The sequence below is a fragment of the Canis lupus genome, chromosome 12, assembly GCF_003254725.2.
Source record: "Canis lupus dingo isolate Sandy chromosome 12, ASM325472v2, whole genome shotgun sequence".
NCBI classification, from domain to species: Eukaryota; Metazoa; Chordata; class Mammalia; order Carnivora; family Canidae; genus Canis; species Canis lupus.
Window position 1 is genome coordinate 15,119,168 of NC_064254.1, and position 25,152 is coordinate 15,144,319.

Below are 25,152 nucleotides of genomic sequence, written 5' to 3' on the forward strand. Positions count from 1 at the left end.
TGCTTCAATTTCCTCCCTGGTTATTGGCCTGTTCAGGTTTTCTATTTCTTCCTGTTCCAGTTTTGGTAGTTTGTGGCTTTCCAGGAATGCGTCCATTTCTTCTAGATTGCCTAATTTATTGGCGTATAGCTGTTCATAATATGTTTTTAAAATCGTTTGTATTTCCTTGGTGTTGGTAGTGATCTCTCCTTTCTCATTCATGATTTTATTAATTTGAGTCTTCTCTCTCTTCTTTTTAATAAGGCTGGCTAATGGTTTATCTATCTTATTAATTCTTTCAAAGAACCAACTCCTGGTTCTGTTGATCTGTTCCACAGTTCTTCTGATCTCGATTTCGTTGAGTTCTGCTCGAATCTTTATTAACTCTCTTCTTCTCTTGGGTGTAGGATCTATTTGCTGTTTTTTCTCTAGCTCCTTTATGTGTAAGGTTAGCTTTTGTATTTGAGTTCTTTCCAGTTTTTGAATGGATGCTTGTATTGCGATGTATTTCCCCCTTAGGACTGCTTTTGCTGCATCCCAAAGATTTTGAACGGTTGTATCTTCATTCTCATTAGTTTCCATGAATCTTTTTAATTCTTCCTTAATTTCCTGGTTGACCCTTTTATCTTTTAGCAGGATGGTCCTTAACCTCCACGTGTTTGAGGTCCTTCCAAACTTCTTGTTGTGATTTAGTTCTAATTTCAAGGCATTATGGTCCGAGAATATGCAGGGGACAATCCCAATCTTTTGGTATCGGTTCAGACCCGATTTGTGTCCCAATATGTGGTCTATTCTGGAGAAAGTTCCATGTGCGCTTGAGAAGAATGTGTATTCAGTTGAGTTTGGATGTAAAGTTCTGTAGATATCTGTGAAATCCATCTGGTCCAGTGTATCATTTAAAGCTCTCGTTTCTTTGGAGATGTTGTGCTTAGAAGACCTATCGAGTATAGAAAGAGCTAGATTGAAGTCACCAAGTATAAGTGTATTATTATCTAAGTATTTCTTCACTTTGGTTAATAATTGATTTATATATTTGGCAGCTCCCACATTCGGAGCATATATATTGAGGATTGTTAAGTCCTCTTGTTGAATAGATCCTTTAAGTATGATATAGTGTCCCTCTTCATCTCTCACTACAGTCTTTGGGGTAAATTTTAGTTTATCTGATATAAGGATGGCTACCCCTGCTTTCTTTTGAGGACCATTCGAATGGTAAATGGTTCTCCAACCTTTTATTTTCAGGCTGTAGGTGTCCTTCTGTCTAAAATGAGTCTCTTGTAGACAGCAAATAGATGGGTCCTGCTTTTTTATCCAGTCTGAAACCCTGCGCCTTTTGATGGGGTCATTAAGCCCGTTCACATTCAGAGTTACTATTGAGAGATATGAGTTTAGTGTCATCATGATATCTATTCAGTCTTTGTTTTTGTGGACTGTTCCACTGAACTTCTTCTTAAAGGGGAATTTTAAGAGTCCCCCTTAAAATTTCTTGCAGAGCTGGTTTGGAGGTCACATATTCTTTTAGTTGCTGCCTGTCTTGGAAGCTCTTTATCTCTCCTTCCATTTTGAATGAGAGCCTTGCTGGATAAAGTATTCTTGGTTGCATGTTCTTCTCATTTAGGACCCTGAATATATCCTGCCAGCCCTTTCTGGCCTGCCAGGTCTCTGTGGAGAGGTCTGCTGTTACCCTAATACTCCTCCCCATAAAAGTCAGGGATTTCTTGTCTCTTGCTGCTTTAAGGATCTTCTCCTTATCTTTGGAATTTGCAAGCTTCACAATTAAATGTCGAGGTGTTGAACGGTTTTTATTGATTTTAGGGGGGGATCTCTCTATTTCCTGGATCTGAATGCCTGTTTCCCTTCCCAGATTAGGAAAGTTTTCAGCTAGAATTTGTTCAAATACATATTCTGGCCCTCTGTCCCTTTCGGCGCCCTCGGGAACCCCAATTAAACGTAGGTTTTTCTTCCTCAGGCTGTCGTTTATTTCCCTTAATCTATCTTCATGGTCTTTTAATTGTTTGTCTCTTTTTTCCTCAGTTTCCCTCTTTGCTATCAACTTGTCTTCTATGTCACTCACTCGTTCTTCCACCTCGTTAACCCTCGTCGTTAGGACTTCTAGTTTGGATTGCATCTCATTCAATTGATTTTTAATTTCTGCCTGATTAGCTCTAAATTCTGCAGTCATGAAGTCTCTTGAGTCCTTTATACTTTTTTCTAGAGCCACCAGTAGCTGTATAATAGTGCTTCTGAATTGGCTTTCTGACATTGAATTGTAATCCAGATTTTGTAACTCTGTGGGAGAGAGGACTGTTTCTGATTCTTTCTTTTGAGGTGAGGTTTTCCTTCTAGTCATTTTGCTCAGTGCAGAGTGGCCAAGAGCAAGTTGTATTGGGAAAAAGAGAAAAAGAGAGGAGAGAAAGAAGGAAAGAAAAGAGAAAGAGAAAAAACAGGGAAGAGAAAAAAAAACGAAAGAAAAAAAAAAGAAGAAAAAGAGAAAGAAAAAGAAAGGAGAAAAAAAAAGGGGGGGGTGGGGGAAGGAAACAAATCAAAAAGCAAAACAAAACAAAACAAAAAAAAAAAACAAAAACAAAAAAAAAAAGAAAAAAACACCAAAAAAAAAAAAAAAAAGAACCACAGGGGAGTATCTTCTGATTCTGTGTACTTTAAGTCCCTTGGCTTCTCCTGGAAGTTGTCAGTCTAGCTGGTCTTCTGGGGGAGGGGCCTGTTGTGCTGATTTTCAGGTGTTAGCAGATGGGGGAGCTGCTGTGCCCCTGCCTGGTGCAGGGTCAGTGGGGGTTGTTTACCCCGTGAGGCCGCAGGAGGAACAGCCCCAGTGGCGGGGCAGCTCTGGAAACCTGGATTCAGCCCCCGCAGTGACTCCGGAGCTCTCGGTCTGCAGGGCCTGGAGGCTCCGGGGCGGGGCCGCTGCTCTGCTCAGCTGGGGCAGGAGCGTCCTCGCTGTCCTGGGCCCTCCCGGCCTCTGCCTGTCCCGGGGGAGGCCGGATCCTGGGCTGTGTCCCGGCGCCCTGTGCTCCGGGGCCTGCGCTGTTGGATTCGCGCTCCCGGGCCGCGCAACCCCCTCCGCGGAGCCGCCGCCCGAGCCCCTCCGAGCTGCTCCTGGAACCGCGCAGGCCCCTCCGCACGGAGCCTCTTCCTCTGCCCGAGCCCGGCCGAGCTGCTCCCGGGGCCGCGCAGCCCCCTCCGCGGAGCCGCCGCCCGAGCCCCCCGAGCTGCTCCGGGTCCCGCCGTGCGCGCTGCAGCCCTTAGGGAGCTCGGCGCACTCTCCCGGGGCGCAGTTGCTGTTACTGTCCCGGGGAGCCCGAGGGCATCCCCGCCCTCCTGGGTCCTGCACCAACCCCCTGCGAGCCCCTTTCCGCCCGGGAAGGTCGGTGCAGCTCCTGCTCCTCCGGGACGGGGCTCTCCTGTCCTGGGGACACTCGCCCCGGCCTCAGCCCGGCTCCTCGCGGGGCCCCTCCCCCTTGGAGGCCTTTGTTTCTTTTTTTTTTTTTTAATATTTTTTTCTTTATTTATTTATGATAGTCACACAGAGAGAGAGAGAGAGGCAGAGAGAGAGGCAGAGACACAGGCAGAGGGAAAAGCAGGCTCCATGCAGGGAGCCCGACGTGGGATTCGATCCCGGGTCTCCAGGATCGCGCCCTGGGCCAAAGGCAGGCGCCAAACCACTGCGCCACCCAGGGATCCCCCCTTTGTTTCTTTATTTCTTTTTCCCCGTCTTCCTACCTTGATAGAAGCGCGAACTCTTCTCACTGTTGCATTCCAGCTGGTCTCTCTTTAATTCTCAGGCCGAATTCATAGATTTTCAGGATAATTTGAAGGTTTTCTAGGTAGTTTGGTGGAGACAGGTGATTTGGGGACCCTACTCTTCCGCCATCTTGCTCCTCCCCCCTCTTAAGACATTAGATAACCTGAAATAAAATGACTAAAATTTTTAACCAGGTGACAAAAATATCATTTGCAGCCACAACTCACACACTTTTGGACCATTGTGCTTTTGAGAAGGCAAACATCTGTGGGATGATTCAGGGTACCAGAGATGATGCTGACTGGGTCCATGAGGACAGCACTAAGCCTGGAGAAGTAGATCACACTTTGGTGGGACGATGCACAGGTAAGTGAAGGCAGAAAGTAAGCACACTGACGTGGTCCACCAGGTTCAATTTGAATATGACAGCTTACATGTTTTGCCTCAGTTGAAATGTTAGTTATCAAACTTGGAAATCCAAACAAGCACAAAGACTGTTTCTCATATCTTAATTATTAACTCAATAAAAAGTATGCAGGTTCTGGGCATGCCAAAGAAAGATGCATTTAAATGATGACAAAGCTAATACAGACATGTGGTTGATAAGGCATGATTTTGTAAATAAAGGTAAAATATCTAGAGCAGAGCCCTCCCATAGAACCATAATGCAAACCACATGCATAACGTGGAATTTTCTAGGAGCCATATAAAAAGAAACGAGAAATTCTTTTTAATGATACATTTTATTTAACTCTCTATATCCAAAATATTAGCATTTTTAACAGAATTTTTTAAAGATTTTATTTATTCATGAGAGACAGAGAGAGAGAGAGAGAGGCAGAGACAGAGGCAGAGGGAGAAGCAGGCTCCCTACAGGGAGCCTGATGTAGGACTGGATCCCGGGTCTCCAGGATCACACCATGGGCCGAAGGCAGGCACTAAACTGCCGAGCCACCCAGGGATCCCCAGTATTAGCATTGTGATATGTAATCAGTAGTAAAGTTATTAATAAGCTACTCCACACTTTCTATACTAGAAAGGTATTTGAAATCTGATGTGTAGTTTACCCCTATAGCACATCTCAGTTTGGACTGGCCACAATTCAAATACTCAGTAGCCACAGAGGTCTGATAGCATACATTGAATGACATGGCTCCAGATAGTTCTTACGTGTGGTTTGTATAGTGAAAAAGCTGTAAAATCACACAGACCTGGATTTGAAGTCTGGCTTCACAACCTGCTAATTCTAACCACAGATAGTTGTTTTTGTTGGTGTTGTTTTTTAAGTCTCTGCTTTTGTAAGCCTCTCTGACCATTCCAGGATATTGATACTTACCAGTGAGTTTGGAAGGAGCTAATGCATAGAGAGCCTCCAGCTGCAGACCCAGCAGCTTCCCTCTCCATTTTCTTCCAACTTCCCTTTCTGTCTAGAGGTTCCACTTATATTTTTATTTCCATTTTAGCATCTTTCTATTTTGTGCCTGCCCCAGAAATAATCCTGACCCTACAGACTATAATCAGTTTTTAAAAGCTAGACTGTTACAAAGTCCCTTAGTAACTGTGTGAAGTTGGCCCCTTCCCAAAAGGGACCCAGCTTGTCACCCATGCCAGGCTGTTGGGGTCAGAGTTCACAAGCAATTGCCACCTTTCCTCCAGCCTTGACAAAAGGCGAAAATTTCTCACCCATCATATTATCAAACACATAATCTCAAGTGTCTGAATTTCTTTCTAAATTTCCATCATAGCTTCTCATCCAATCTCTTCTGTGGACTTGCTACTAGGCTAGTATACCATTCCTAGCTAAAAAGAAGAGTGACTGTCATATGAAGGAACACATTAGAACAGTGTTCCAGCACCTTACTAGGAAAAGAAAAGACCATACCTCAGAAGAAATATCTAGAAAAGTTTTACCAGTCATCATGCTTCTTCCACAAGAGGCATTTAATGGGAGTGCATTCCCTCTGTTAGAGAGCACCAATGGTGTTGAGATAGATGTGTATACTCAAAGGGCACAAAAGATCACTTGGGAGAGAAGGCACCTCCCATTTGAAACCAGGAGAGATGAATGGATACCTTCGAGCTAGTGGCAGTGCCTGGGCAAGAACTCAGGTCTCTCAACTACCAAGTGTGGGTTATTAGGCTTTCATTTCCTACCCCTGAGCATATCTGCTTGGAATTCCTCAGCAAGGACCATCTGGAGATCTTAGCCATGTGAGTTCTTATTTTATTTAACCCAAGCACTCAGTAATTCACAATGCGGAGAGCTCAGGCTAGCAAGTTCAAGAAAATATAATTTTTCCAGATGTAATATAAATGATAAAGCCATTATATATTTTTAAGCTTTAAGTAGAAAGCCTATTCAAAAGCTGATGCTTGCTGCCGTCGTGGAAGGTACGATGCCTCATGGATGAGGCAGGATGAAGCGGAAAGTCATGTCGCCAAAGTACCTAGAACTGTACTAGATGCTCACTTCATTTTTACTTTATGAGATATTTTGAGTGGATTCTTTAGTAAGAAGTTGAATTCTGGAGTACAGTTTAAAGGACTTCTTTATATGCAAGGATTGTTCTTTGTGCTTTACTCTGATGTGACAATCGATTTTCTAAATGACATTTTCCTTTAGCTGCCTGCATATTTGGGAAGAGAGAGTTCTGAGATATAGGAGTTGAGCATACCCAAGCTTGGTTACAAGCAGACACTTTTCACCCTTGTTTTCAGTGTTCTTTCGAGCCTTCTTTACATTCAAGAGAAATCCTCATGTAGTCCCTCAATATGCCTTGAATGTCCCTCTTATGACACAGTAAAGTTGACTCTTTGCCACCGATAATGCATCCAATTACAGGCTAGAAACAGGTGAGACTGAACCCTTATCGTTGTGAATATTTCTATTCCAAGTCCTAAACATTGGAATCCCATAGTCTGTCACACAACTAAAAGATCAGCTCTTTTCCTTGGAGTGAAATCTCTAAACAGGAAAGCCAATAAGAAAATTGTATTCATCTCAGAGGCGCTAAATTCCATCAACCTTCTCTTTGATGGAATTAGCCTGTGTCTCCTTAAGTCAGAGGTATACAGTTCACAAGCTTGGGGGCAAAGGCATCAAGAGAGGCAGTGGAGAGCTGGGCCTCCGGCCAGGGAATCTGTCCGTGGAGACAGAACGAAGACAAACCACCTTGGTTTTGTTATCCCCACAAGAGTCCTGGCCTTGGTTGCCCGGGAAATGGCTGTGGCTCACTACCCCACTTGGCAGGAGTCCGGGGCCCCCGGGGTGCGGGCAGCTGGAGAGGGGTCATTGGGCTGCTCTCACCGCAGGTGCTGGCTACTTCATGCACTTCAGCACCAGCTCGGGGATGGCAGAAGAGGCAGCCCTGCTGGAGTCTCGGATTCTTTACCCCAAGAGGAAGCAGCAGTGCCTGCAGTTTTTCTACAAAATGACAGGAAGCCCTTCCGATCGACTCGTCGTCTGGATCAGGAGGGATGACAGCACCGGCAATGTGCGCAAGCTGGTCAAAGTGCAGACCTTCCGAGGTACCTGGAGACATTCATGGGGGCGCCGATTCAGCTTAAATCCGGGGTCCCACTCCTTCCTCTCCCTCCCCTTCCCCTCTCTTTGTTACTTCTTCTCCTCTTCCTCCTCCCTCTTGTTCCTCTCTAGTCCTCCACCTCCCTCATCCTCTTCTAAGAGCCCAGCATAGCATCTGGTACCTTTTAACCGCTCAATGGGTATTTCAGCCACTCGGAAATCAGACACCGCATCGGGTATTTGGGTGAAGCTGAAATATGCTTTTGGAAGAGGCCGATCAGAAAATAGAAATCCAATTATCACTGCAGCTCTGGAGACAGCCAGGGCAGAGAAAATGGGCAATTCAGGGCTAGAGCTGGAAGCAGAAGGGAAGTGGGAGCTGATGCTGCTACTGAGAGTGGTTTGGTAGTTGACAAGTGTTTCTGCATCTGTTTCCAAAAAACTGAATGAATAGCGTTATTTAATACACTGAACTAACTTGAAGCCAACTTATAGAGTTGGAAGGAAATAGGACATGTGTATATATTAACTTCATTACCATAATTTAAATATTCCTAAATGTTATTTTATGTATTTTTTTAAGAGGGTCAGTATGAAAATACTAAGCTAGGTAGTTGGGTTTGAGGGTAATCTGGGTGTAAATCGAGATCCAGGGTTATAAAGTTAAGTTTTTACATTCTTTTGTGGTGGTGGTGGTGGTGGTTCATTCACAATCAGAAAAGGAGAGGCACCCATTCCTATTTTTCCATTCAACAAAGAATTTCTCAATTAACATGAGTCCGGAGAGGGGAAGCATCATTTGAGTACTTCTAGAAGAAGCTGTTGCTCTTGAAATGTGGAAGCTTCCTTAGAGGTCACTCTTTAGAACAGGTGCCTGAATCACCTCTACCCAGGCCCTCTTTGGGCTACCTAGGAATGCTACAGGTAATGGTTTCGAGGGGTTCACTTTTCTGGCTGCAATGTGTAGAGCATCTTTATCAAATGATGGATGACAGCTAGGTGCCCTTTAAGAGTTGAGAATTTGCTATGTTATCAAGGATTGTACATATTTAATGAGAAAATGAATTAGAGCCTTGGTAATATTGATGGGATCTATTATTGCTCACTTCTATATAAAGCTGGAAATGCTATCCTCATAAGCATAGCATCAGCCAAACAACCTTCTTATGCTTAACTCAGTTCCCTACACTGCTATGCTTTGAGTTGCAATGAATTCAAAGTGTGTCTCTGTTCAAAGTTTCTTAGAAGTGCCATATGAATGGATTTTTAAAGTAGCTCATTCTGATACTGGCTTGTAAATGAAGCTTTTCTAAAAGATTAGTTGAATATCATTTAATGTTTATGTGATATTCAACTTAAGATATTTATAGCTTAAAAATTTAAACATATGGACATTTTTATTTTATTTTATATGTGTATTATATTTTTCCAATTTTTAATTTAATTTATTTTTTAATTTAAATTTTGTTAACATACAGTCCAATATTGGTTTCTAGGGTAGTAGTCAGAGATTCATCATTTACGTACACCTGTGTTGTGCTCATCACAACACAGAAAGAGGAAAAGTACTTCCAAAGCCCTCTGGCCAATTGCATTTAGATTAATTGTCTATAATACTCATCTGTTTGAATTCATTTTAGCCAATATTATCCACACTTGGGGTGCAGCATTTTTCTTTTCCTTTCTAAACCCAGTGCTTAGATATACCCTGGCAAAATATCAAAGTAGGGGCAGATCTTTAGGGAATTATGAGTTGCTCTGGCCTGGTGGTTTCCTCTCCCTAGACCCTTAAGCAACTTCCTTCCTTCCTTCCTTTCTTTCTTTCTTTCTTTCTTTCTTTCTTTCTTTCTTTCTTTCTTTCTTTCTTTCTTTCTTTCTTCTTTCTTTCTTCCTTCCTTCCTTCCTTCCTTCCTTCCTTCCTTCCTTCCTTCCTTCCTTCCTTCTTTCTTTCTTTCTTTCTTTCTTTCTTTCTTTCTTCTTTCTTTCTTTCTTTCTTTCTCCCTTTCTTTCTTTTAGATTTTATTTATTTATTTGAGAGAGAGAGCACACATGACCAGGAGGAGGGACAGAAGGAGGGAGAAGTATATTCCCTGCTGAGCAGGGAACCCCATGTGGAACTTGATCCCAGAACCCTGAGATCATGACCTGAGCCGAAGGCAAATGCTTAACTGACTGAGCCACCCAGGTGCCCCTCCTTTCAGGTTTCTTCTGCTATGCAGCACAGAACCCCATGTTCTAGAACAGCCTTCTCACTTCTTACTTCAGCTTTTTATTCAAAATTCTCGCTTCCAGCTCAGTCTCAAGAAAAAAGCAAGTAGACATAATTTTCATTAGAATATGAATATCTGGAGAGTGGTAACTCCTTTTGTATTATTTGTTTTTTAAAAGAGGAAGAAGAGAAAAAATCGGATGTTAGTGGGTGAGTCAGTCTTTCATAGGAGAGATCCAGCTTGTCCTGCATGTGAACATTTACTCCAGAGCCATATACTCCAGATACCATATATATCTCTGGCATCAGGTCATAGGTTGGACCCCATAAAATTGCCATTATTTGATTTTGAGCTTACAAAATGACTATTTTTATGATTCAGCCTATTACTTGGGTATTCAGTGCAAACATTAAGGGTTGAGGTACATTTATACCATGAAACCCAGCTTTGAAAGACAGAACCTATGGAATTGAATAATAATGGAAAACAAATTCTGATTAAGATTTGAATATGAATATTAGAATATTGCATGAATATTAAAATGATAGTGTGTCTTTTTATAGCTGTTTCCCCTCGGTAGGTATGTGGCTTTGGAAAAGTTCCTTACCATGTTTATAATAGTACATGTCTCATAGAGATATTGTGAGGATTAAATTAAATAATTCATACAAAGCACTTGGTATGCAGGGCACCTCAGTGGCTTGGTTGGTTAAGCGTCTGACTCTTGATTTCAGCTCAGGTCAGGATCTCAAGGTCGTAGCACAGAGTCTGCTTTCCCTCTCCCTGTGCTCCTCCCTCCACTGGACCTCTCTCTCTAAATAAATAAATAAATAAATAAATAAATAAATAAATAAATAAATAAATTCTTTAAAGCATTTGGCATGCTACCAGGCTCATAGGCCATGCTTAATAAATGTTGGCTGCAGTAGTCACCAACCTTCTTCTCTGTCCTCAGGAGACTTGGACCAAAATTGGAAAATTGCCCATGTGACACTCAGAGAAGAGAAGAAGTTTCGCTACCTATTCCAGGGCACGAAAGGTGACCCCCAGAACTCGAATGGGGGAATTTACCTGGACGATATTACTCTGACAGAAACCCCATGCCCTGCAGGTGTTTGGACAATACGGAATTTCTCCTCTGTCCTTCAGAACACGGTTAAAGGGCAGAAGCTCCTGAGCCCTCGATTCTACAATTCAGAGGGATATGGTTTGGGGTTGACCTTATACCCTCATGGCAGAGTCGACTCCGGTGGATCTGGCTTCTTGGGAATTGCTTTTCATTTGTGCAGTGGGGAGAATGATGCCATCCTGGAGTGGCCAGTGGAGAACAGACAGGTGATAATGACCATACTTGACCAGGAACCTGATGCCAGGAATAGAATGTCCTCAAGCATGGTGTTCACTACCTCCAAATTCCATACATCTTCAGGTAGGTGCTCTAAAATCTGCCCCTCAACCCGAAAGGGCCAGCAGATGTGATTCCCATCTCTATACAAGGATGACTGGGTGGCACAGCAGTTGAGCATCTGCCTTTGGCTCAGGTCATGATCCCAGGTCCAGGGTTCAAGTCCCACATTGGGCTCCCTGCATGGAGCCTGCTTCTCCCTCTGCCTATGCCTCTGCCTCTCTCTCTCTCTCTCTGTCTCTCATGAATAAATAAATAAAATCTTTTTTAAAAAGAGAGAGAGAGAGAGAGAGAGAGAGAGAGAGATTAACATTCCTCTCACATTTCCTACTTGAGTATATCAACAACATAGTCATGTTGGAATATTAAGTTAAAATTTTCAATGTCATCTTATCTCCCTTCTTTCGAATTCACTTATCAAGCATTTATTTTTTCCCTTCTCTCGAATTTACTTATCAAGCATTTTACCTCCCTTCTCTCGAATTCACTTCTCAAGCATTTATTAAGTGCTTATACTGTGCCAAACTCAGAGCCAGTTACCTAGAATATAAGCAAACAAGGCAATTCCTGCTTCATTGAACTCAGTCTAAATGAGATGACAGATACTGCTAATCATTTATCAAATACTCAGAATTTCAGTGACTTTTAAAATCTTGGTGATCATCAGCATGTTAATGACCAATAAAGAAATGGGCAGACTTTTTTTATTTTTCAAATGAAGAGCCTTAAAGCTTAAAAGGAAGAGGCTCTCACTGTCCCTCTGTCCTCATTGAGGAAGTGACTCAGTAATGGACAATTGACCATTAAGAGCTCTGGTTCTCTGCCCCTCCCTGCTCCTAATCCCGAATCTTAATTCTCTGGAAAGTGTAAATAATCTGATTTTTTTTCAATATATTTTTTTCTAACTAAGTTCTATATACTCATTAAAGACCAGTTGGAGAGTGAAGTAAAAGAGGTAATGTGATGTTATTTATTGTTTGCAGCAATAAATAACTCCGTCATCTGGGACAGGCCATCCAAAGTGGGATCCTATGATAAGGACTGTGACTGTTTTAGAGGCATCGACTGGGGCTGGAGTAGTGTCGTCTCCCACCAAATGCTAAAAAGGAAGAGTTTCCTTAAAAATGATGACCTTATAATGTTTGTGGACTTTGAAGGTACTTTTGCTGATCTTCCTGAATAAGTAATCCTATGCTCTGGGGGTTTCACAGATTTTGCACTGATTTCTGAGTATCTCATGGAGGATGAAGTTTTTGTTCTGTTTTGTTTTGTTTTGTTTTGAGGACCAAGTTCAGAAAAAAAAAAAAAAAAAAAAAAAGATGTGCTCCAGGAGAGCAATTGCTCAGGGACTCACATCTGTATTTTAACCGTCCTTGAGAGAAACTAAAACTCTGATGCCACCTTTTTTGTTAATTTTTCAAATATGAGAGTTTGGTGCCTTCAGTTTCGTTTTCATCAGTCTATCTGTGCTACCTTTCTGCTTCTTTTTTCAAGTTAAATAAATAAGAATGTGATTGGACGACTTTGAAAATAAAAATAACTAACCTGAGGGATTCCTGGGTGGCTCAGTGGTTGAGCATCCGCCTTCGGCTCAGGGCATGATCCCAGGGTCCTGGGATCGAGGCCCGCATTGGGCTCTTTGCAGGGAGCCTGCTTCTCCCTCTGCCTGTGTCTCTGCCTCTCTCTCTGTGTGTGTCTCTCATAAATAAATAATAAAATATTTTTTTTTTCAAAAAATAGCTAGCATGAGAATTAGCTGGATTCAAACCACCTTTCTATGTCCCTCAAGGTGGAGTCCAGGAGGGATGGAGGTGGTCCAGGGAACTTTCTCCAGAAGTAGAAGCTAATTGTAGTCAGATGTTAAGTATAGATCTTCCTCACTGCCCTTTTGTCTATTTCCTCAAGATATCACCTACCTTAACCAGACTGAAGTTCAAACTCAAAACACAAGGCTGATTCCTCAAGGCCTCATTCTCCAAGACGAGGAGCAGGCCTCAAAAGAAGCTTCCGAAAAGGTCTCGTTGGAGAACGCGCTCCCCGGCAGCCTGGACCAGGAGCAGCCCAGCCGGCAGAAGCGGTCAGTGGAGAACACCGGTCCTCTGGAGGACCACAACTGGCCACCATACTTCAGAGATCCATGTGACCCGAACCCTTGCCAAAATGAAGGCATCTGTGTGAACGTGAAAGGGATGGCGAGCTGCAGGTAGGCTCTGTGGCCAGGGGGAGGCAGGTGGGCCTTCAGCAGAGGTGAGCCAGACATTTGCTTAACCCTGGTAAAAAGTGCCGTTCTTGGGTTAGGGCGATGACTACCTCATGGGGTCACCTGGACTTGGCTGTTCCTTGACCCCACAAAGCTGTGCTCCGAGTCAGTGGGCTTAGGCTGTTGAGGCACAGCAGGGATCCTGCCAGGGCAGCGGGGTCCCAAATCTCCTCTCTCTTGACTTTTATCCTTTGCTCCCCACCTCTGGGAGATGATCAACAGCATCTTGAATGTTGTTGGGATTTTGAACTCCACTGCAGTGCTCACAAATGTTCCAGAGCCTTGAGCCCAGGAACTACACGACCTGCCTCAGTGGGACTTAGGACCAAGCTTAACTCTTTACTGACTGCCGATGTTATTGTTAATTATTAATTATTACTTCTATCATCTATTTGTTCTGTTGTACTATTACTGTAGTTACGTTTTTAATAATAGTAACAAGAACATCTGATATTTTTTGACTGCTTGCTATGTGTCAGGTGCTGTCCCGAGCAGTATACATGCATGACCTAAATTATTCCTCATGGCCACCCGGTAACTTAAGGACCCTCCTTGTCCCCATTTGGTGCGGAAGGAGGTTGAAGCTTAGGCTAAATAATTTGTCTAACGTACCCAGATGGCAAATGCTGGAGCTGAGACTTGCATCCACTTCTGTCTGTCTGCACTGTTTGCTATATTTAATATTTCTTTTTATAATGTTTATGGTTTGCATAAAATATTCCATGAAAGGATATATATGATGATGGAAGCAACAGTTTCATTTGGCAGAATAGTAACAGAGGTAGCGACTAGCCTGCTTAGCCTGCTTGGCTCAAAAAACCTATGTTTCTTCTGAGTACCTTTCATTCTCCACTTTGTTTCTTCTTTTTTAAGCTTTTATTTGGAAATGATTTTAGATTTACAGGTACTTTTGTAAAAATACTACGGAGCCTCCTGTTCCCTAGTGTTAACAGCTTACATAACTGTAGGACCATCAGCGAAGCCAAGAAATGAACATTAATGCAAACAAATGCTATTAACAAATGCATTCACTAGACTACAGACCTTATTCAGATCTCTGCAGTCTTGTCACCAATGTCCTTTCTTTGTTCCAGGACCTAATTCAGGGCCCCTCCTTATATTCAGTTTCACGTCTCCTTAGCCTCCTTCAAGCTGGGACAACCTCTTCCTTCCTCTTTCACTACCTTGACACTTTCAAAGAATCCTGGTCAGTTATTTTGTGAATTTTCCCTCAAATTTGGTATGTCCAGTGTTTTCTCATGGTTACATTGAGGTCATACATTTTTGGCAAGAATAGCAATATGAGGGATGCCCTCATATTCGGGTGGGTCACGTGATCAGTCTGTCATGTGAGGGGCACGTGATGTCAAAGGAGTTATCCAGGCTCTGTCTGGAGAATTTCTCCTGTGACTTACAGTCTGAGCCAGTGTGGACAACATATTCTTTAAGTGCCCCAAACCTTCCTCCTGAGTCTTGCATATGGTGGCCAAGAGTATCCAGTCTGGAGACAGGCCTCTAGGGATGAGACTTCAAGTGTGAAACACTTACTAACTCTGTGACCCTGAGTAAGTGATTTAAGATCTCTGTAAAATGAGGATATGAGAATGGTCTGGTAATAACCACCCACTCACGGGACTGTTAGAAGATTGAAGTGACTCCTAAAAAGCACTTGGAACAGGGCCAGACATGCATGGCAACTGCCACTATTGCTGTTGGTGCTGGTAGCTACAAAGTGCCTGAGGCTTGGGTGGATTCCACACTGCCTCTGTGTCCTGTTCCCCCAGGTGTGTCTCCAGTCATGCCTTCTTTTACACGGGGGAGCGCTGTCAGGCCATGCAGGTGCACAGCAGCATCCTGGGCCTGATGATCGGAAGCGTGGCCGGCGTGATCTTCTTGTCCTTCGCCATCATCTCCATCCTTTCTCAAAAGCTGAGGCAGTGACCTGCCTGCTGACATCAGCCAGATCGCAGAAGCCTCTTCTCTACTCAGACCTTCCTTTCTGGGCCTCAGTGCAGTTTGGGGCGGTTTTTATCAGCCTTGCTTTGAACAGACCTCCAAGGACAAAGGCCTCCAGCCTCCTGTATGAAAATTAGGGTTTTTCTGGCCCCCATCCCCACATGGTTCTGTTACCCTGCTATGTGCCCTGAATGTAGCTCATGTGTCCTGTGACAACACTCATTACACTTCATTGTCAATCACTTGTTTAATCGACTGTCTTTAATAGACTGTAAGCTCCACCTGGGCAGGCCGTCATGTACCATGTTTGCTCCAGTGCCTGGAAGCATGCCTGGCTGGCGCATCGTGGGAACTCAATAAATGTGAATGAATGAACTGATAATGAATGAAGTAACTAAGTCATAGAAACTATCATTTCTACTGCAGATAAAATATATGTGATGACACCTACATGCTGTTTATATTAAAATCAAATACATATTTTTCATCAGACACAATAGTATTCGTTGAAGGCTTGTGAGTTAGAAGAAGGATTCCTCCTTGCAGCAGGACCTTGTGGCATGCGCATTTCTTCTCCTCTGATTCTAAAAATAGGTCTTCACAAATTCAATAAATATTGAGTCAATACCTTCTGTGCGTCCGGTATTGCATGTAAATTTGGTGGAGGGGTGGAGAGGGAGAGTTATCCATAGCTCTTCCTCAGATCTTTTTAAGTTTAAAGCATATTTTATGAACTATTCATGTATAAAATTAGTGTGTTAGCAAACTGACAGTATCTGATAGAAGAAAGTTGTAAAAAAGTAGCTTAGGTACACTTTCTTTCCACAGTTCCTAAGGAGATAAAACCATTTGGGGCAAGAAAGTTCCAAGAAAGATCAAATCAAAGATTTGAGAACTGAGATTCCCATCCCAGTAGGTAGAGGCTCCACAAAGAGCTGACTCTGGACGTTTAATAAAAGATAATGTTTCAAGGACACTGAGTGGTCCTGGCTTCAGGGTCCCAGCTTCCTAAGCACACACTTTATGGCCATTCTAGAAGCAAACATGCTGGGTTAAGAAGAATCCCTTTAATATGAAGGTGTGAGGAGAGATTGTAGCAGGTGCAAAGAGCACCCCTCGGGGACCGACTCCCCAGCCTGAGGGGCATTGGTATCCCCTGGAAGGCTGGTTAAAGCATGGATTGAGGGCACGACTGCCAGGGTTTCTGATTCAGTAAATCTGAGGTATGATCTAAGAATCTGTACTTGTAACAAGTTGCCAGGTGATATTGCTGCTGCTGGTCCCTGGACAGCACTCAGAACTGCTGCCTTAGTGGAAAATGGGTCTGGAAGTCAGGGACACCAGTCAGGCACATCTAACCAGCTGCGCAATTTTAGTAAAATCACGTGAGCTCTTGGTCTTGGTTTCCCAATCTGTCAAATGGAAGTAATGGTCAACCACGTCTTCCCACCTCACTTTAACACATCCAGGGTTGCGGAGCAATAAAATGGGATAATGAGTACGAACATATTTTAGAGCCAAATGCATGCAAATGTTACTGTTTAATACTTAGACAAGATGAGGCACTATCTAGCACCAGCCTAGATTTCTATCTCCAAAGACCAAACTGAAAATAAGCAGCTTTTGCCCCATGGGCTTCACAACCCGCGAACCCACATTGCCTTCCCAGCTAGGCCTGGAGAAGGTTGTGCCCTCCACAGTTATGCAGTGTCTCACCTCAAAAGGGAGCTCCAGTCTTCACTTCAGGCTCCAAATGCTGTTGTTGTTCTTAGTTTTATTAGAAAGAAATGTTCTCTGGCCCACGCCTGGCTTAGATGTGGTGTGGCTCAGAGGGAGAGGCCCCCTTCCAAACTGAGGACAGCATTGCTTATATACATGAGTTATCTCTGGAAGAAGCAGAAACTCAGATATCAAGAGTAACCTAGTATTTTGATCCAGTACTATAGAGGAAAACTGATAGTCAAAACAATGATAAGAAGGTATCAGACTGAGGGTCAAATATTTTGATATTTCCCCGTAGGTTCTCAGATCCAGCAGCACATCTACTAGCTAGGTGCATCTCTTTTGATAATTGATGATCATTTCTATTGATTGATTAAGAATCCTGCACATGATAGATGAGACATTGCATTTAGCTTTTCTTTGAGTTTGAAGTTCTGGATCATTCCAGGAGGATTAGCAGATACTTTATCTTTTAAGGTCTTGTGGTGGTGATGGAAAGTAGGCTAGAGACAGAGAAGTATATATTTCATCATCTCTAGGCAGTGTGGGATTTGGGATTTAGATGATTGATGTGAAAAAGGAAATTTTCTCTGTATCTGGGTACTTGGTTTCTTGGCCAACATAGTGGGAGGGGGTCAGAGTAGTTTGAAAATCTGAAAATGTCTCAAGATTCCCCCCACCCCATCCCTTATCCTTTTCTGTTTCCTCCTCTGGGTCATTTTCGTCTGTGAACTGGTCTGAGCCAATCTAGCCATTCACGAATGTCAAGTTCTTCAGTAATACCTGGAGCCTGAGATATAAAAAGTGAATGGAACCTATACCACCTTATCTTAAATATTACAATGAACATTAACATGTTTTGTCACACATGAACAGATTTATTATCTATCAAACCCGACAAAAGTCACCTGACCTATTTTGTAAATGTAGTAAAGTCTCTGCTCTGTGATTTTGCTTTCTAACAAACATCTTGCATTAAAGATTCACTCCAGGTGTGTGCAACCAAATAATCTGAGGGCCAGGAAGAGACAATTGTCTACTCCAGGGTCTCTCAAACCTGGGCACCACCGACATTTTGAACTAGATATTCCTTGTTGTGGGTGCTGTTCTGTACGTTGTAGGATGTTAATAGCATCCTGGCATCTGTTCACTGGATGTCGGGAGTGCCACTCCCCTAGTTATAAAAACTAAAAATGTCTCTAGATGTTGCCAAATGTCCCTGGGGAGGGGGGCAAAGTCACCTTTGGTCAGCCAATGGAATAGTCTATCAAATGAGGGAGATCGGGATCAAATAAAGTTGTATTCCAAGTTTTTATTCCAAAGTTAGTTTACCTACTGGTGGTTCGTACCTCTACCTCTACATTTTTGATAATTCCAGTTTACTAATGCAAAAATAATTTATAGCATTCTTTAAACTAACAAAAACCCTCTGGTGTGGTTTGAGGTAGCAATATTGAAAAGTTTTTGCTTTGGATGTTTCTGCAGTACAGACTTTTGTTTAGGGTCCTCCGATGCTAACTACCATGGGGATGTTGCAGAGTACGTTGGCAAGCGTCTTCCCTCCTCCATCTCTGGATTACAGTTGACTTGAATACTGCATCCAGTGTAATAGGATATGGATGTATCTCTGAAAGCAAATTATAGACCATCAAACACCTTTTTTTCTCAAGCTTGTCCTTTCTGATGAATTATGTCATCCATTTTATGACTTGGAGAAAACCTAGGGATCGTGAGCTTCTACTCAGATATTTGAGTAAAGTGAGCAGATTCTAGAGAGAACAAGTGCATCAGTCAGGTCAAAGATCCATTTAATAGGGGAATCTATTGTCCCCTTTTGGTTACCAGGAAAGCCTAATAAGACCAGTGGTCTGGGGGGCTAGGAGGATTATGCAGTGTAAACTAACCAACATCCAACAGGATGTGAAGATCTTTTTTGCTTGATTTTCTTTATTACAAATATTATTTTATGTATAATTAGTCACCTACTTACATTTCCATGTATTTGTGAATTTGGCTAAAATAGCTTTCCTATGTTAGTTATATAAAACATAACATATTTTTTCAGAATCTTCAAGCAAAATCAATTTTCACAGACATGTATTGTGTTTAGCTATGAGTACTGTTTAGCAAACTATCATAAACCCTAATGCATGGGAGATGGGAGAGAGTGGGACAGGATGGTGGTAATCTCTAATGAGTACTGAAGTGGAAGAAATGACAGAAGACAGGGAAATACAAATGAAAACCACAATGAGACAGTACCTCACATCTGTCAGAATGGCTAAAATTAACAAGTTAGGAACCAAAAAATGTTGGTGAAGATGTGGTGAAAGGGGAACCCTCTTACACTGGTGGTGGGAATGCAAGCTGGTACAGCCACTCTGGAAAACAGTGTGGAGGTTCCTCAAAAAGTTAGAAATAGAGTTACCCTATGACCCAGCAATTGCCCTACTAGCTATTTATCCAGCTGTTTTCACTGGTAAATTTTATTTCGCTTGCTGTGTACCTCTCTCCCAGAAGCTTTTGCATGGGAAACCTCATCTGCCCTTGAGATTGGGTGTTCTGTGAGATGGATGTCCAATGTAAGGGAGAATGTGCCAGAGCTATTCTTTGGGGGTGGGTGGCTGGGTGGGTGGGTAGGAGCAGTATCCCAAAGCATATGATATTCTTTTGCGTTCAGAAGTTGTCTGCCCATTACATAAGCCCAGGTCAGTATGTCCCTCTGTCCCTAGGATTAGCCTTCGGGGATGTCGGTACAATTTACTTCTTCTGGGTCTTCTCGGATCACACTTTGGCTGGCAAAGCCAGCAGCCTCCTCTTGAATGCATGTCGGGAAGCTCCACTAGAACTTACCAGCTGGCCTCAGCAGTGGGCGGGTGTGTCAGACGGTCCTGGGGCAGCTGCGGGTTCAGCGTGGATTGAAAGTGAAAACCCAGCTTGGCAGTAGTTTCCCGTGGATGAATTAGAACAGGGGATAGGTCCATCCTCATGCATCCTTTTGAAGGTGCCTTGATGGGGAAAGTGTGAAATCCCTGGGACAGGCGGAAGGCACCCATTTTGCTTCCTCAAACTACTTTCCAGACTCTTGTCTGGAACAGGGAAACCAGATGATTTGGGAGGGGGGCTCCTTTTAGGTCTGCCTTTGGTTCCATAAATAAGCTGTGGTCAGTCATGGGGGAAAGAACCAGAAGGAAGGAGCTATCCCGGCTCGTTTCTCCCAGAAACGTACACCTGCCTGCAGACTCCCCATGCACAACCGAGACCGTGTGGCTCGAACGTTGACTCTCCCCGTATCTCTCCAAAGCTTTCTGACGTGCTTGGCTCCTGCAAGGACCAGAGCATGAAAGAGCGTCGGGAGGTAGGGACAGTGGGCGATTCCTGCGTTCCTGGGTTCTGCGGTCTAGTAGGCCTCCATCCCACCTTCGCTCCAAATTCGGGGCGCATCGGAGTGGGACGCAGGGGCGGCGCCCCCCCGGATGGCCACTAGGTGGCGACCAAGCCTCAGGAGAAGCCGGCAGGCCTGCGGGGAGGAGAGCGGGGCCGGCAGCCGCTGTCGCCCAGGGCCGCGCTGGAGGCTCCCTGTCGGTTCCGCTTGCACGGGGACAGCTGGGACAGCTGCCGGGGAGCTCCTCTGGGCCTGGGGACCGCTCACTGTTCCAGAAAAACAGCGAGCGGCTGTGCGGCTCTCTCACAAGCAGACACCTCCTGCACCGCGCGGGGCCCAGGCTGGCTGGCAGGGGGAGGGGGAGGCAGGGCCCGCCGCGCCCCTGCACGGTGCTGTGGGTGCTGTGGGTGCTGTGGGTGCTGTGGGCGCTGTGGAGCCAGCCGAGTGGGCTGTACCAGCAGGCTTCCCACGACTTGCACCATCCGTTCCTGTTGCTTTGCATGCTGAGAAAAAGCCCCCCCCCCCCCCCCCCCCCCCCGGGCTCCTGGGTTGGTTCTGTGTAGTTTAGCAGCAGCCAGCAGTATCACGTTGGGACTTGGCTCTGCAGTAAAGAAGGAAAACCGTGGGGGTGTGAAGGGTCTCACGTCTCCCCCACCCACGGTCCCTTTGTGCAGAGGGAACGCCGGTGACCGTGCAGCTCTTCATCTCGAAGTGTAAAGGGAAAAGGTGTGTATCTGGAAGATGGAAAGATGACTCCAGCCGGATGCTGGGAGACCACAGCCACCCCACGCCGGTACTTGGCCCTACATCACCGGGGTCTGGCACAGGCGGGCCTCAGGGATCGTGCCCCTCAGGCCTCCCTTCTTGCTCCGTCTGCCCCAGAGTTGCTGGGCATAGGAGGCTTACGAAGACTGGTTTCCTCACTAGAATGTGCTAGAGAATCACCTCAGGTATCCATTTATACAGGACATAAGGAAAGATGGGGGTGGGGGTGAGTACCTAGAACCTTTACCCTTGAGGTTGGGAAATGGGAACTAATCAGGTGCTTTCTGACTGCCTCACTTCTTTGGAATCACTGATGAGAACACAGAGAAGGGGTGGGTGCATCACAGGCCTTTGAGATCATGTTCCATGATCTCAAAGTCCACTGCTTGGCATCTGCCGCTATGAGGGCTAATTTGATATGAGTGCCCACAGGGGCAGAGCTGTGTTTGAATGCTGCTGCTGGCTGGCTGCCCTGGAAGACAGGGGCACCTGGAAGTCTGCCACATGGGCCCATTTGATGCTGGGAAAGCGTCCCTCAGAGCAGGCCTCCCCTGGGAACCCTCTAATCACACTTGCAAAGCTCTCCTGCTTCCCCAAACTTTCATCCTCCAGGACCATCTGGTTTCCAGACCCAGGCTCAAAGGGCTCAGAAGGAGTCACAGCTGGAAGTTGATCCACAGGGGCGCCCCCATCCTCCCCATCCTCAAGGGCTTCTGAAGGCCCAAGGGGCTGTGGGATGGGCCTGGGATCCCATATGCACCCTCTGGGCGGTACAGGCAAGGGGCTCAGTGCTGGCCCAGGATCTGAGGCAAGGGAAAGGGTTGGACTCTTCCAGGAAGGGCAGAGGGTCTATGTGAAGGTGTGTCTACCTATGTGCTTGGAGGCCCTAGAAGAAAAGTCATGTTGTTACACATGGGATTAGTGGAAGGAAATCTTCAGTCAGTAATTTGTTTTTAGGACTGCCTATTTCCTCATAGGTACCTGATGAACCATGTCCTACCCTTTCTGATCCAATGTCCTCCCGATGACCCCCCTCGATGCCCAGGGCTTAGAATGCCCCTGAAATCCCTTTAGGGTCACCAGAGTTTAATGCCCCTTATGGCTCTCTGTGGTCAGCCTCTATCTGTCTTTCAAAGAGATATTGGAAATAATCTTTTGTTTGCATAATACTTGGCAGTTTACAAAACCTGTTTATGTCAACCATGCTTTGTGAGCCTGACAACTGCTTTGGGTGGTAGTTAGAATGATCCCCATTTTTTAGATGAGCAAACCAAAGAGCAGAGAGGTTTAGGGAAAGGCTCAGGTGAGTGAGGAAAAGGGTCTTCCTGTTCCAGGAGCTGCATTCTTTCTGCTATACCACACTGAGGAGAAAGCAGGCTCATTCTCCATGAAAGAAGGCTAACGGCGATTCCAGACACTTCCTCCTTCCTGGGGAAGATGTGAAACTAATTTTCTGGGACAAATGCCCTATGCTTGTCAAAAATCTTGGAGGAGGGTTTTTAACAGGGTGGCTTTCAGGCTAGCTTGGAGGGGCAGGAGTTATATGGAAAAGAGGTATTTGGGGAGAGAAATTCTGGATTTCTACCCACCCCCCAACCCCCAGGATGTGCCAGGTCTCCGCACAGACCAGCATGGATGATGTGGTACCTGCTTTGTTTTAAATTCATTCTCCTACCCTGCTCTCGGTATACAGAAGGCAGATAGCAGAAAGCATTTGTCTCTGGTTTAAACCCTAAAGCTGTGTTGTGGGGCACTTGGGTGACTCAGCGGTTGAGCGTCTGCCTTTGGTTCAGGTCGTGATCCCAGGGTTCTGGGGTCGAGTCCCGCATTGGGCTCCCTGCATGGACCCTGCTTCTCCCTCTGCCTGTGTCTCTGCCCCTCTCTATATTTCATGAATAAATAAATACAATCTTAAAAAAAATAAAGCTGTGTTGTTCAATGCAGTGGCCTCTAGATACATGTGGCTACTGAACACTTGAAATGTGACTGGACAACGGAGGTGTTTGGTTAGTGAAAAGTACATGCTAGAATTTCAGTACTTAGTACAAAAAAAGGAAAGGAATGTTAACTCCACTCCCCACTATTTCATTAATAAGTTTACATTAATTACATCTGGAAATGATAATGTTTTGGATATATTTGGTTACATAGAAATATTATTGTAATTAGTTTTAACTTTTTACTCCCCTCATGGAACCTGACGTGGGACTCGATCCCGTGTCTCCAGGATCACGCCCTGAGCCGAAGGTGGCACTAAAGCCCTGAGCTACCCGGGCTGCCCAACCTTTTACTTTTTTTTAAGGTGACTACTAAAAATTTAAAATACACTCGACTTATGATAGTTCCTCAGACAATGCAGCTTACCTGGCACTACCAAATAGTTCAAAGAAAGCTGCAGTCGTTTTTACATAAAGTATTCATAGGAAGCATGCTTTTCTTCCTGTTTATATGAAGGAAGCAGAAACTTCATAAAGTCAGGGGAGAAAAGTCTTCAAAATACAAAAATAAACATCTTCCTTCTGAATGATGTATGCATTACCTTAGAAAGAAAAAAAAGGTGCAAAAGAGCAGAAAAGTCCAAATAAGCTTCTATGACAAGGCAAGCATAGAGAGATGTGTGGGTCTATTGAGGAGGAGATGTTCCCAGTCCCAGGCCACAGCACTTCACAGGAAGCCTTGAAGGATGAGAGGTGCCCAGCACAGAACGAGCATTTTGACTTTATTTTTAAGATCTGGGAGGTGAGTGTTAACCAAAGCTTAGAGGACTCCCTGGCACCTGTGTTGCTTAGGGGTCTCTGATCTGTTGGCCTAAGGGTCAAGGGAAAATCAGCTCTTGGACTCACTCTACCTGGCACACCAGACACGAACCGTGCTGGGGAAGACTGTCAGCCCTAAAAGTTGATATGCCTTTTTTCATCTGGACAAATCAGACTTTTCCCAAACAGCACCCTTTCCCCGAATTCCCACAGAGCTGGATGCCATCTCCTTGGGCAAGGTGACTTCTTTCACATTTGTGTATTGAGCAAACAGAGTTAACACTATAGTACTTGCATCACATGAGCTTTATTAGTGGTCCTGCCAGAGACCCTTTAAGTGTGATTACTGCTGTGGATAAAAATGCTTACAGGTCGCATAGCCACAGCTAAGGCCTCATACAGAATCTACAGAGCTGTGTTGAATCCTGCATGTTGTTTGTTTAAACCATCTGATGAAAAAGCCTGTATAAGCCTCTCCCATTAACTTGGGCAGGACTTGTAAATACATCACTCCCAGGAGTGGAATCCATCATATGACAAAGGTGAAGGAATGTTGTAGATACAATCAAGGCTGACTTTGAGTTAATCACAAGCGTGATTATTCCGGACCTAATCAGGGGAGTCCTTTAAAAGAGAGTCTAGAAACTGAAGAAGTCAGAGATTCAAAGCAGCACAGAAGTCCTGTTGACTTTTAAAAAGCAAAGGACCACGTTGTGGAGAAGGCCACATGGTAGGGGATGGCAGGACACCTCTGGATGCTGAGGGTCTCTGTCCTAGACCTACAAAGGATGGAATGCTACCCAACAACCAGTGAGCTCATCTGAATGAATCCACAGCCCTGGCTGCCTGCCTAAGTTCCACCTGGTAAGAACCTGAGCAGAGGACGCAGTGAAGCCATGCCCAGGCTTCTGATTGCCCCCCAGAAACCATGTGACAGCAGGTGAGTGCTGTTTTGAGCCTCTATGTTTGTGGTAACATGTTACAGAATGATAGAATATGAAAACAGGCAACATGGGCCCATGTGGATGGAATAATCTGTTGCTCACAGAACTCTTGGGACTCTGTTTTCAGCCACTCATGAAAATTCCAACCAAGCCACACACAAATGTTAGAATAGATATTTGTTTATTTTTTCCTGGACATTTAGGTCCTGAAAGCTTCACTTCAGGGTCTCTCGTTTCAACCCTCTGTAAGCTTTCCATGCTGCATGGGAGTGTGGACGGTGTGAGGAAAGACATCAGTGCTGTCAGCCAACTGAGCTCAGCTGGGAGCTCCTGGTACCACCCACCCCTATGCCCGGAGAACCAAAGCAACCATTCGCTGGGTGGAGAGTGGAGTTGAATCCTGGTGGGATTTCTGGTAGGGAAGCCTGCAACAGCAGCAATGGCCTATTTACAAAGGAGCAATTTATAAAAAGAAAGCTTCACGAGA

The 25,152-nt window shown here is 44.6% G+C and overlaps 1 protein-coding gene across 1 annotated transcript in view; it reads left to right on the top strand.

Annotated features, from left to right (window-relative positions):
• The window catches only part of MEP1A (meprin A subunit alpha), a 38,207-nt gene extending 22,487 nt beyond the window's left edge, over positions 1-15,720 (top strand). The window contains exons 9-14 of the mRNA XM_025418962.3: positions 3,956-4,105; positions 7,052-7,267; positions 10,428-10,901; positions 11,861-12,034; positions 12,783-13,080; positions 14,922-15,720. Coding sequence (XP_025274747.1) covers positions 3,956-4,105; positions 7,052-7,267; positions 10,428-10,901; positions 11,861-12,034; positions 12,783-13,080; positions 14,922-15,078 — 1,469 coding nt within the window. The 3' untranslated portion in view covers positions 15,079-15,720. The remainder of the gene's footprint in view (positions 1-3,955; positions 4,106-7,051; positions 7,268-10,427; positions 10,902-11,860; positions 12,035-12,782; positions 13,081-14,921) is intronic.
• The last annotated feature ends 9,432 nt before the right edge of the window (positions 15,721-25,152 follow it).